The sequence below is a fragment of the Rana temporaria genome, chromosome 10 (genome assembly GCF_905171775.1).
Source record: "Rana temporaria chromosome 10, aRanTem1.1, whole genome shotgun sequence".
Taxonomy (NCBI): domain Eukaryota; kingdom Metazoa; phylum Chordata; class Amphibia; order Anura; family Ranidae; genus Rana; species Rana temporaria.
The window spans coordinates 109,255,002-109,268,717 of NC_053498.1; the positions used below are offsets into that span (position 1 = coordinate 109,255,002).

A 13,716-nucleotide genomic window follows, 5' to 3' on the forward strand; every position below is an offset into this window, starting at 1 on the left:
TGGTACCATTTGATTATTAGGCAGACTGGTAATAATAGGCTGGAAGGTCTTTCAACTTCTTTTAGTAGCTACTGTAATGAATGCAAGTGTTATGGTCCTTATTTTAACAGCTGCGTTTTTCCCATTCACCACTCCGAAGGTCTATCAGCATTTGTTTGGATAATTGGTCAAGCCACAAACCAAGGAATTCAACTGGTGACATGACCAGTGCAGTGTTGTTTTCCCGTTGGCTTCCAGTGCATGCTGTTCATAATGTCTCCAGCAGGGAGAGACCTTTCCTACTTTACAGGGTCCAGTTTATTATCTGCCGCCTCACACATTTCCAATTCTTGTGTTTTTTTTTGTTTTGTTTTCTGACTTATTTGCTGGCAGTTTTGTATTTTGGACCTTGAAGAAGGGGATGCATTCCAAAAGTTTGGATGTTAGTGCAAAAAAAAAAAAGTATCACAAGCAGTACTCATTATATCACTAAGTGTTTTATGGAATGTATAATTATTTGTTTATGTAAGATTTATAGATGCACAGCGCTGCACTATTTTCACATAATTAATATTGCAGTAGGTGTGGTGTATCACTATAAGTGTCCAGCAGCTGTGTAGACACTTATGCCCTGTACACACGATCGGTTCGTCTGATGAAAATGGTCTGATGGACTGTTTTCATCGGACGAACCGATCGTTTGTGGGCCCCATCGTTTTTTTTTTCCCATCGGTGAAAAAACGTAGAACCTGTTTTAAAATTATCTGATGGTTAAAAAACCGTTAGAAAAAAACGATTGTCTGTGGGGAAATCCATCGGTCAAAAATCCATGCATGCTTAGAATCAAGTCGACGCATGCTCAGAAGCATTGAACTTCATTTTTCTCTGCACGTCGTTGTGTTTTACGTCACCGCGTTTGGACACGATCGGATTTTTAACTGATGGTGTGTAGGCAAGACTGATGAAAGTCAGCTTCATCGGATATCTGATGAAAAAATCCATCTGTCCGTTTTCATCGGATGAACCGATCGTGTGTACGAGGCATAAGGGGGTTATTTTGTGTGTGTGTGTGTGTGTGTTCGTGTTTTTTTTTTTTTTTTCTTGATGTATTTATTTATTTTTTTCCCACGTCATTATAGGAGTAATTTGTTAGTATTGTGGCGCTGATTGTTTTTCTCACAATTTGCATTAGTACTCATTAAAAAAGCATGATTGTCACAAAAGGAAAACGCAGATCAAAATAATGCAAATGACAAGAAGGAAATGACTATGATGTTTTAATTCTCACTTTTTTTTTTTTTACCAGTTTTCTTGGCCTTTTTATTATTTTCTTAATTAAAATCTAAAATTACACTCTACTAGACAGTATATAACAGGACTAAACCAACAATCAATCCAGCCTAATTTTTCACCAATATTTTTAAGTAGAATTCATAAGTTTTAACAATATAGGCTTTTTTTTAACATCGCATTTGTTAAAATGTGGTATTCCATGTTTGTTTAAAAAATATGCTAAATATATTACAGCTAGTGCAGATGTGGCATGCTTTTCTGATGCATTGGGTAATGATCCCTTTTGCTGGAAGTATCTGATGGTGACTACAGGCAGCCTGTACCAGGATATGGCGCTTATTCATGTTCGATATATTTTGCCAATCACTGTTGTTTCCCCCAGCATTGGACCAGTGGCTGAAGTTCCGTCTACTTGGGCTTAATGGCCCATTCACATTATACTTGCATAAAAACTCATGAAAAAGGCACAAATTTGCTCTGCACATGTTTGCCTTGGAAAGTGGCAAAAGACAGATGGACGGCCGCACACCAAAGAACTCTTGAGCCTTGAATAAGCACTGACCAAGTGTGAAACGCGTCGGCTGTTTATGATTCTTGCTGTGTATTTGCGGTGTCTGCTTATGTTTCTTCAATAAAGACAACTCAAGAGTTCTTTGGTGTGCGCCGTCCATCCGTCTTTTGCCACTTTCCATTGCCTAGTGCATTGCCAGCACCCATATCCACCTGGACTTATGCACGGTTGCACTCGGGATTTCCCTGGATCGGTGAACCCCACTTCACATGTTTGCATTGATGTCAGATTTTATGTGCCTTTGCATCCGTTTTTTTGCATTTTGACAACGTGTGTTTTCTTTCATATATATTTTTACCATAAATCCATCGGCATCACTTTAATTTCACAAAATGCAGGCATGGTGTAGATTTCCACCCAGCTCTGCACTGCACGAGATCAGCATTTTAGTGTGAACAAGGCACACAGAAAAGAATGGTTTTCTGTGTGCCCTTGCTTACCCGGCTTTTTCTAGTGCAGGAAAACGCATGTCTCTGCAAATAGTGTGAACAAGCCCTAATTGTGAATTGCAACCAAAATGCATACAGGGGGCAGCCTACCTACCCAGATTTCTGCTTTTTAAATAGTCCTTATTGTAGTGCGTGCAGGCCTCCTTATTGCTGGGAAAACCTTTGTTTACTAGGATCATGGTGTTTTGTTTGTCTTTCAATGTATATGTTTGATGTTCAGGGATATTCCTGATTCCATCCACCGACAGAAATGAGAATCGAAGTCTTTAAATGATATGTTATCATTCCATGGTTACATCATGCTGGTGATGTCTTCCGGCAATTTTCTTTCATTTCCGAGTCCTCGCTTCCGGACCTTCATTTCCGAGTCCTTGCTTCCGGACCTCTTAACTGCCACTTCACTCCTGGCCCACTCCAGAAAATGCCTTCTGTGAGTCTTCAGTCCCACTTAGCAGACTCTGTGGGATTAAAGATATAGGAAGATGGAATGAGAGCAACTACCTTCTCTCCCTGCCGTGTGGAAGGCACTCTGCAATGCTGTAGTGCCTCTGGGTATTAGATGCACATTGCACACTACCCCTGCCTTCCAACAATGCAGTTCTCAGTACCAATCAATATTCCTGAGTGCTATCACTTGGTGGACATGTCTAGCTTGGTGCATTTGCCTACCATAGTTTGGTTAGCATTTGCTCAGGATATTTGCAGGGCCTACAAAAAGTATCAGGGCAGTAATGTTTGTAATTATTTTTTTAAATATTAATTTGGTTACATTTTTTGGAATGAACAAGGATGCCATGCTGCTCAGCTTTGGTTGCCTGTTAAGCGGTATACAGAAAACCAAAAATACCAGAAGCCATTGGGGCTTGGTTGATGGCTAACATTGCACTGTTTATCTTTTAATTAACAAGAGGGAATTTGAATGTACAGGAATAGTTAAAAATGTAAATAATATATTTTTTAGACCAATGTAGTGCCTATATTTAAAAAGGGAGTGTAGGGAGTGAAGTCTTTAACAAGTAACTGTAGAGACCTGTTAGTTTAAACCTAACCCTAAACCTATCTATAGTTGGGAATGTACTGGAGAGTTTAATAAAAGACCACATAGACAAGTTCTTGCTGGAAAAAATATTTTAAACTGACAGCATGGATTCATGAAAGACAAAAGTCGTCAAACAAAAATGGTTTCTTTTTATGAGGAGGTAAGTAAAACCTTAGAAAGTACAGGCCAGCAACTTGACACCTTCTCCATAGAAATTATTTATTGAAGCATTACAGCAGTGACATCATCCAAAACTTGAGGCGTTTCGGCCTTAGGCCTTCGTCAAAGTGATGATGAAGGCCGAAATGCATCAGAATAATTAGCCAGAGCACCGACTTCTCTACACACCAACTATACTATATAGCAGTAGAGCTTGGGTGAGCTTTTCTCTTGCCAAGTAAAACTTTGGACCGAGGGGTGGCTGTGGACGTGGTATACTTGGATTTTGCAAAAGAGTTGGATACAGGGCTCATGTGTAAGGTAAAGTCTACAGGCTTGGAAAGATCAGTTTGTAAATGGATAGAAAACTGGCTAAAAGACAGAATTCAGAGAGTAGTGGTTAATGATTCTCACTCTGAATGGTCTAAGGTTATCAGTGGTGTACCCCAAGGTTCAGTGTTGGGACCCTTACTTTTTAACATCTTTATAAATGATATAGGGTCTGGGATTAAAAGTACCATTTCAGTGTTTGCAGATGACACCAAGCTATGCAGTGGAATAACGTGCTTACAGGATGTCTCCAATTTACAAGCCAATGTTGATGCTCTGTTTAATTGGGCAACTATGTTGCAGATGAGGTTTAATGTTAGGGCTCTTTCACACGGAGCGGATCCGTATTGATCCGCCCCGTGTGTGTCCGTCGGCTCAGCGGGGATCATCCGTAAATCCCCGCTGAGCTGTCGGCGGACAGGGCGGTCCCCGCACACTGTGCAGAGACCGCCCCCTGTCTTTCCTCCGCTCTCCCTTATGGGGAATTGGATGAATACGGACCGTATGTCCGTATTCATCCAATCCGTTCCACCAGACGGAAGAAAAATAGGGTTTTCTCCCGTCTGAAAAAGCGGATCTTTGCGGAGGCGGATCTTTACGGACGTCAGCGGATGCATCATCCGCTAACGTCCACAATCACGGACTTGTAATGCATCCCTATGGGAACGGACTTGTTAAAAACGGTCCGTTCGTCCGCCCGTGTGAAAGGGCCCTAAATAAATGTAAAGTTATACACTTGGGGGCTAAAAATATGCATGCATCATACATACTAGGGGAAGTACAACTGGGGGAATCTATAATGGAGATGGATCTGGGTGTCCTGGAAGATCATGAGCTTAATAATGGTATACAACGCTAAGCAGTGGTTTCCAAAGCAAGGAAAGTCTTTACCTGTATTAAGAGACATATAGCCTCCAGAGAGAGAGATCATTTTTCCCCTGTACAAAGCATTAGTAAGACCTCATCTGGAATATACAATTCAGTTTTGTGTGCCAGTTCTCAAAAAGGATGCCAGGGAACTGGAGAAAGTGCTGAGAAGGGCAACCAAACTGATAAGAGGCATGGAGGAGCTCCGCTATGAGTAAAGATTAAAGGAACTGAATGTATTCTCTTTTGAGAATAAGAGAGTGAGAGAGGGTATATGATTAGCATGAATAAATACATAAGTGGTCCACATAGTGAACTTGGTGTTGAGTTATTAACTTTAAGGTCATCACAGAGGATACTATTTAGGTTTAGAGGTTTTTCATCTCCAAATACGGAAAGGTTTCTTCACAGTAAGAGCTGTGAAAATGTGGAATGGACTCCCTCCAGAGGTGGTTCTTCTGGCCAGCTCAGTAGATTGCTTTAAAAAAGACCTGGCCTCTTTCCTAAATGCACATAATTTAACTGGGTACTAACATATATAAGTAAAGGTAATCCAGGGAATATCTAATTGCCTCTCGGGGGATCGGGAAGGATTTTATTCCCCTGCTGTAGTAAATTTGATCATGCTTTGCTGTGTGTTTGTTTTTTTGTTTTTTCTGGATCAACTGTGGGTATAAGATTGTGTATATAGGATTGTATCATTTTTTTTGTTTCCCCTTTTTTTGAACTAGATGTGTTTTTTTCAACCAGACTAACTATGTAGACATGTTGGCAATGATTTGCTTTATATAGGCTTTCAGAAATATTAACTGAGCATAACGGTGATAAAACGTATTGTTATCAAGGCTGTCACAACACCAATAACCTTGTAAATGCCTGTGATACATAAATAATATTAAAAGGAATTTTGGCAACTATTTACTTAACTTTTTTTCTTGTACCCCAGCTTATCAAATCTTGAATATTTTTTGATCTGGGATGTGAACTGCTACAGACAATTAGCTGCTGGCGACTTCGCCTGATATATGTCTGGAATAGGCACATGGCTGAATGTATGTGTTAAGTCTTTGGAATGGCTGGTTAATGATGGTACTATGTACATATTTATATATGTTCCAAATATAGACTGACTTCTCAAGTGCCATTCTCTTGTCTCTCCCAGGACTACCCTACGTCTACACTTTACTTTGCCATTAGCACGCAGTGCGCTCACTGCATACTTTATTAATAAGCTGTATTAATTATCCTCCTTTGGCATACTGTGCCAATTTAACAATCTGTTTGAAATGTTAACTATCAGGAATAAATAGCCCCAGCCAAAATGTTGCTGATATTTTACATTGTATTGCTAATGAAAGATTCTCTGCTGTAAAGAAAGGTTTTGTTCAAAATGTAGACTATGGTACATCCATGTTATTGTCAGCAATTCGAACCAGCGACCTTGGTTCCCTTGCTGATGATGTCTAATGGGAATGCCCTATGAGAATGTCGTCTAAATTACTATTGCTACAAACAGTAGGTGGTAATAATTATCCCTACAATGGTTCCTAAGTATGTTGTGACCAGGAAGCCTTATTGCACCTGTAGTAATGTTGTCACGTAGCTTTAACCACTTCAGCCCCGGACCATTTGGCTGGCCAAAGACCAGGCCACTTTTTGCAATTCGCCACTGCGTCTCTTTAACTGACAGTTGCGTGGTTGTGTGACGTGGCTCCCAAACAAAATTGTCATCACCTTTTTTTTTTTTTTTTTTTTTTTTCACAAATAGAGCTTTGGTGGTATTGGATCACCTCTGCGGTTTTTATTTTTTGCGCTATAAACAAAAATAGAGCGACAATTTTGAAAAAAATGTAATTTTTTACTTTTTGATATAATAAATATCCCCCAAAAATACCGTATTTATTGGGGTATAGCGCGCTCCCGCGTATAGCGCGCACCCCTAAAGTTGGCCAGAAATTCCTGTGGAAAAAAGGATTTTGTACTTAGTTTTGGTGTCTTGCGCGGCGGCCTCGTCGGGTCCGGCGTCCGTCTGCGGCTTCGGGTGTCCTCTTCGTCGGGTCCGGCGTCCTTCTGCGGCGTCCTCCTCGCTCGTTTCCCGCGCCGAGTTTGAATACTGCGCCGGCATATACCGAGCGCAGTACACTCGGACAGGCTCGGCTACTGTCGCGCTCACGTCCTGTACGTTCAGGACGTGAGCGCGGGAGGAGCCGAGACTGCCCGACTATACACGAGTGTACTGCGCTCGGTATATGTCAGCGCAGTATTCAAACTCGGCGCGGGTATCGGCGTATATCGCGCACCCACGATTTTGCCTTGATTTTCAGGGCAAAAAAGTGCGCGGTATACGCCGATAAATACGGTATATAGAAAAACATTTTTTTTCCCTCTGTTTAGGCCGATACGTATTCTTCTACATAATTCATAAAATATATCAAAGATATAATCTATATTTGTAGAATTAGATAGAAACAGGATTGCATGGATTTAAACTAAGTAACCCCAATTGCTAAACTCTTATAGTAGGTACACAAAAGATGAGATAGATGATTGGCTTATTTATATTAATTTAGGCAATCATTTTCTTTCCCTTGATTTTTCTCTCCTTTTTAAATATTTTTTTTTTATGCTTTCTTTGCAGATAAACACTTGGACCCCGATTGCTAATATGTTAAGCCGTCGCAGCAGTGCCGGGGTAGCAGTGCTGGAGGGAATGTTGTATGTAGCAGGAGGAAATGATGGCACAAGCTGTCTGAACTCAGTGGAGAGATATAACCCAAAGGCAAACACATGGGAGAGTGTGGCACCGATGAATATTAGGAGGTAATCTGGTCTGTCGGAATTGTGCAATGTAAAATCAATATATACATTTCTTACATTATCTGTTTGCCCCAAATCAATGTAAAAGTACCAAATGTAATATTTGACAGTCATAATTGCTTTTTATCATTAAGGGGATCTGATGGAGGTTACTGGCTACCCTAATCCATCTCCCCCTTTAAGATCGCATCAAAGAGAGGAGTGTCATGGCTACACAAGCACTCATTATGTTCATGAGATGATTTTCTGCCCTCAGATAACCTCCAGCTGGGAGATTGGTGCTGCCACAGGGGAGGGGTGATTTCTGTAACCCCCTGCTGGATAGCCTCAGGAGGTTGTGTAATGAGAAATAATCCATTTCCACTGGAGAACGCTTTACACAGTAACTTATTTAGCAGTCCTTTAATTAGCTGGCTGTCTTAAGCCTGTTACACACAGGCCAAACGACTGGCTTCCGTCGAACAAACATGCTGGAAAACCAGTATTTGATCAGTGTCCAATCAGTGCTGGCAGCCAATGCGTTCTGGAAGGGGGGCAGTCCCTCTGTCAGACCAAAATGGCTCAGCAGGGAGATTGATGTACTAACATCGCATGGTTACTACAGCAAGCTCCTCAATTTTTTTTTTTATTTTTTTTTTAGTTCAGCCCGCTGGGTTGAATAAAAAACAACTAACAGTGTGTACCAGGCTTTAGAGCTGGATTGGCAGTTCTAAAGCAAATTCCTTAAAAAAAAAAAAGTTCAGGATTTAAAAGAAATAAACATTTATACTCGCCTAGGTGGCTCCATCTGTCCCCTGCTGGCTCTGTGGTGAGAACTGGGCGATCACAGACCTCAGATTGCTAATTTATTTTGCCCCTCTCTGCTTTGAGTAGAGAGCTGTGACTGTCAGTCAGCATCTCTCTGCTCTCTCCTCCAGTGTTTACTTGAGTGCTGGGCTGTGGAGGGCGCTGAGAGGCTGAGCCCGCTGCCGGTCCAGGCTTCTGGGTGGATACCAACCATATGTTCGGATCTTTTCAGAGCCTGGACAGGCTCTGTGACGTCAGCCGGCAGGGGACTTCAGCCTGCTGTAGACTGAAAAGATCCTGTGATCCATAGGAGAAGTATGGCCAAAGAAGCGTTGTCTTTAAAGGGGTGGTTCACCCTAAAAACTACTTTTTTTTTTTTATTACACTGGCCCCCCACATTACAATACGATTAAGGCTATTATTATTTTTTTGAAGCTGTACATACCTTTGTACAGCATATTCACCCGTTGCGAGTCCCGCGGGAGTGGGCGTTCCTCACATGTCTGTGATTGACATTTTGACCAAAAACGAGCCCCCCCCCCCGTCGCGTAAGCCGCGTCACGATTGGCGAAAGGAGCCGAACGGCGATGCGCAGTATAGCGCCGACTCGCCGTTCGGCTCCTTTCGCCAACCGTGACGCGGCTTACGCGATGGGGGGGAGCTCGTTTTTGGTCAAAATGTCAATCACAGACATGTGAGGAACGCCCACTCCCGCGGGACTCGCAACGGGTGAATATGCTGTACAAAGGTATGTACAGCTTCAAAAAAATAATAGCCTTAATCGTATTGTAATGTGGGGGGCCAGTGTAATAAAAAAAAAGTAGTTTTTAGGGTGAACCACCCCTTTAACTTTGCTCATTCAGGTTCTCTTTATATGCCACCATTATATCTACACACTAGGGTTGATTTACTAAAATTGGAGAGTGCAAAATCGCATAGAAACCAGTCGGCTTGCAGGTTTTTTGTCAAAGCTTAATCTAACAAGCTGAAGGTAGAAGCTGATTGGCTACCACGCAGAGCTGCACCAGATTTTGCACTCCAGTTTCAGTAAATCAACTGATGCTTATCTTCTCCATGCTACCCTACTATTCTGTTCATTCGGAGCTCAGAGTCTTATTCCCATACAAAACAGCTGTTGAAGAGGCAATGGACAAATATGCATTGGCCATTTTTTATATATTGATTATGCATATCTAAGCACAACACAGGGCTTAGGACCCCAGTGTGCTACTGAGGAATTTCAATTGAGGTAGTATTAAACTTTCACAAGCGCGTCCCATTGTTTGTTGTTTAAATCCTATTCTCAGATCACAAACCAGAACTAAACTCTGGAAGACCGAATAATAATGAACTAGTCTACTTCCTGAAACTAGAGATACAAGTCAGATCCTCTTTAAACGGCAAGTAAGCCCTACACAAAAAGATGCTGGTATAATGATATTTTAATGCATTTACTACGCTTCCTGTCCAGGACTCAGCTTGAAGGACACTGCAGACTCCGTTCCCCTCTGCCTGAAATGCGGTTATCGCCTTTAAAGGTAGCAAACATCCTGATAAGTGACTTAAAGTGGTTCTAAAATTTCTTTTACCTTTTTCCTGCATTAAAATGGTTGTAAACCCATACATAAACGCAATGAAGTGACTAGCGTCTGGCGATACAGAGGTTAAACCATGTATCGTGATACATAAGTTGCCCCTGCTTATCTGCAACCCTCTTTTCTCTACATCTGTTCAAAGTGCAAAATTTATAAAGCTTGGCAAGGAGCTGAAATGACACACTGCAGAGCTTACTGAGTAAGGAGGGGCCTGCTAGCTGATTGGAGGGAAGGGACACCCCCTTCACAAAGAAACTGAGCTGAGGCTGTCAACCACAGCTGGTGTGTTGGAGATCACTCCACTGTCACCTTTTTCCGCTTGTTGTCAGAAAAACTTGTCGGAAGTGACTCATGCAGATAGCAGAGGAACGAGGCAGCATACAGAATTTACGTTTAGTGCTCAGGACTAAGAAAGAAAACACACTATTAAGGAATATGCTTTGTTCTTATTTCATGTCTGAGGGTTGCAACCACTGTAGGTAAAAAAAATTAGGTGGAAAAAGGGCCAACTCATACAAAACGGCATGTAGTTGCCATCATCCCGTGATTATTGAAAGTATTCGAAAAAACCTCAAGGAATGGGATTATATAGGCAACACACAAAAAGCTTCAAAATATATAAAAAAATATATTGATTTATTACAAAAAATAGAAATATTACACAATACAAAATATCAAAAATGATCATATAAATACACAATATACAAATCATATATGATGTAAATACTGTCCAGCATACGGTACCATCACCAAGATTTGGGAGGTAAGTTGTAGCAGATAGCAAAAAAAATTTAGGTATTGGCCTTCACTCGATCTAGTGCTGTGCCTGTCTCTAGCCGCTCTCCCCACTCTCATAAACTTTGCTAAGGCAGTGGGAGCCATTGGCTCCTGCTGCTGTCAGTCAAATCCTGAGATGCGGGAGGTGGGATCAAGCTGCACTGTCTGTGTGTATGGACTCAGGCAGCACAGCTCGGGATCAAACCCACAGGTGTGCCACAATAGGAAGTGGCTTCCTATGGCGGCGCACCAATCAGCGCAATGCAGTTCCTTCTTTTGTCCTTGTTTGTGTGGATAAGGGAATCTATTCATTTATTTTTTGATCAGCCAGCTGGCTGATCAAAAACAAAAAACACAAAAATAAGATCCATCTATGGCCAACTTAGGAGTTGGCTGAATAAAACAACTAGTGAACATGCCAACCATTATTGTGGCATACATGTAGCAACATCTGGACAATTTACAGCGCAGCCCTAGACACACAATTATCCAGGGTTACGCTGTATAAAATCAGTCGGCTACCAAACACTCCTAAACATGTCTTGTACTTGGTCGTTTTTTGTTTTTTTTTCTTGAGATTTTCGTATGGCTTTTTGATCACACTTTCTTTTTATTGTACATTTATTTTCCTACTTATGATTTCAGGGGTACAATATTTATTAGAATTTTTAACTATTCTGTTGTCTTTCTACAGAAGCACGCATGATCTTGTGGCTATGGATGGGTGGCTTTATGCAGTAGGAGGCAATGATGGAAGCTCAAGCTTGAACTCCATAGAAAAGTACAACCCACGTACCAACAAGTGGGTCGCTGCATCTTGTATGTTCACCCGAAGGAGCAGCGTAGGGGTGGCAGTGCTAGAACTTCTCAACTTTCCTCCGCCCTCCTCTCCTACTCTTTCGGTCTCTTCCACCAGCCTCTGACAAAGACTTAAGTCTCTAACGTCAAGGAGAAGCCTGCACTGTCTACCGGAGCTGAAGAGGTGGAGCCAATGGAAGAGAAATGTGGTCTCTCAGTTCTAGGGGGGCTTTTTCTTAGGACATTGCCATTTGTCCTTGCAACCCCTTCACTGCTAGAAAAGGCCTGCATCTCCTTGCAAAGATACCTCTTTGCCATTTAAAGGCAAGGTCAATTTAGGAGAAGATGGATCCGTGGATTTCCCTAAAGTAAATGGAAAAGGTTGTTTGTTTTTTGTACTTTGTAGCATTCTGCAAGTCTTTGCATCAGGGAAGGTGGTGGTCATGGTGATCTTTGCTCTACTGCACTGCGCAGGTATCTCAAGCAGGAAAGGGGTTAAATCCTCCTCAACTGTATGCCATTCAGACAGAACAATTCTCTTCAGGAACAGACATCTCCTGCACTTTAAGGATGAAATCCTTTACAATACACATTATTTCATGATTGGATGTGCAATACATTACAGAAATTCTGGAGGTCATCGGGATCTGCAAATAATGTCTGATTACCTCCTTACTTGAACTAATACAATGTGCCATAGAAATTCTCAAAAATGGGCACCTTCCCATGTCTTTACCTTTTTCCGCACTGTTTATTCGGCGGGATAGCACTTCACAGCACTGATAAAGGATTAGTAACTCGTATAATGGTGCAGCATGGTCAATCCTGGACCTCATTGCTTGTTAATAGAAAAATATCACTGAAGTGCAAAAAGAATACATTGGAGCATTGCAATTTATAAACCATTCCATCCTCTGCAGGCACACGATTTTTCTGGAGTCTCCAGACAGTCACTGTCATTGCACTTTGTATTATAGTAATACTACTGACCAGGAAGTGGGCATAGACTAAAGGTTGCATTGTTTGGTTGTTAGATGGAAACCTTTCATTCATAACTTTATTGGTGGTACAGGTTAGTTGACATATTGCAGGTGTACTGTAACCCACGGCATTCAATGCGCTCAGCCATTGGCCTAGCTTTGCACACCCAGACCCCAGTGCAAGATACAGGTCAGAGCACCTGAACTTCAATCCTGTACCCATTGCTCCAGACTTATGGCCAACCTCTATAACTACCTCTTAGTTAACATGCTCACACAAATACCTCCTGTATCGGAAACCCCCCAACCCTAGCATGCTCAGACCATTTTCTGCCCCTATGTATTTCCACTTCCTGTAACCTTTCACAGTATGTGTCCTCTAAGACGGGTGTCTCCAAACTGCGGCCCGCAGGCTGGACACAGCCCTGTGATCACCCTTATCCGGCCCCTGGCGCACTATTCCTCCCATTGACACCAATGATGGGGTACTATTTCTGCCACTGACACCCATGATGGGGCACTATTCCTCCCAGAGATACCAATGATTGATCCAACACAATTCCTCCCACAGATAACAATGATGGGGAACTATTTCTCCCACAGATACCAATGACCGGGGCACTATTCCCTCAAAGGATACCAATGATGGAGCACTATTCCACCCACTGACACCAATCTAATCACAGGATTTTTAAATGATATTAAGTAAGAGAGTGGTTGGATGTGACTGGCTGTGCCATATGGGTTCCCCAGGAATAGGGATCCAATTGCAACTTCAAGCTCTGCTACCCCTGTTCCTAAACCACTTTAACATTTATCTGTCTGGTGCATTGTTCGACAGTGCATGGCCAGCTTAACTTTACTCACCTGCCTCTTTATTCCAGGTCAGAAAATGTCATAGCCAGGGGCAGGCAGGCAGCTAGCATTTTCAGAAGATCAGGAACGAGGGGCCACATATTTCACAATACAGGTTTCCTTAAAGATGACCACGCATTAATGGTATTCTTGTGTCAGATTTGCCCACTGGCACATATGGATATGTACATTCGTCCATAGCTCAATCTGAACGTCTGATCACTATTGTCATAGAAGAACCACTCTTCTTGCACACAGAGATCGGCTGTAAAATTCAAGAATTCATTGGCAAATCAGATTCTCCTGATCTGCACTGACCAGCAGGTTAAATCCACCCTGACAGATATCCTTTTTTAACTCCTCTTGCTATACGTTATTATCATAATCCATCATCGGTGTGAGTTTTTTCTGACATTTAGAT

At 41.9% G+C, this 13,716-nt stretch overlaps 1 protein-coding gene across 4 annotated transcripts in view; it reads left to right on the forward strand.

The window, feature by feature from the left end:
* The window catches only part of KLHL17 (kelch like family member 17), a 91,448-nt gene extending 78,481 nt beyond the window's left edge, over nucleotides 1-12,967 (forward strand). For all 4 annotated transcript variants that reach the window (XM_040325959.1, XM_040325960.1, XM_040325961.1 and 1 more), the window contains 2 exons: nucleotides 7,326-7,507; nucleotides 11,357-12,967. In XM_040325959.1, coding sequence (XP_040181893.1) covers nucleotides 7,326-7,507; nucleotides 11,357-11,585 — 411 coding nt within the window. In that variant the 3' untranslated portion in view covers nucleotides 11,586-12,967. The remainder of the gene's footprint in view (nucleotides 1-7,325; nucleotides 7,508-11,356) is intronic.
* Nucleotides 12,968-13,716: the final 749 nt, after the last annotated feature.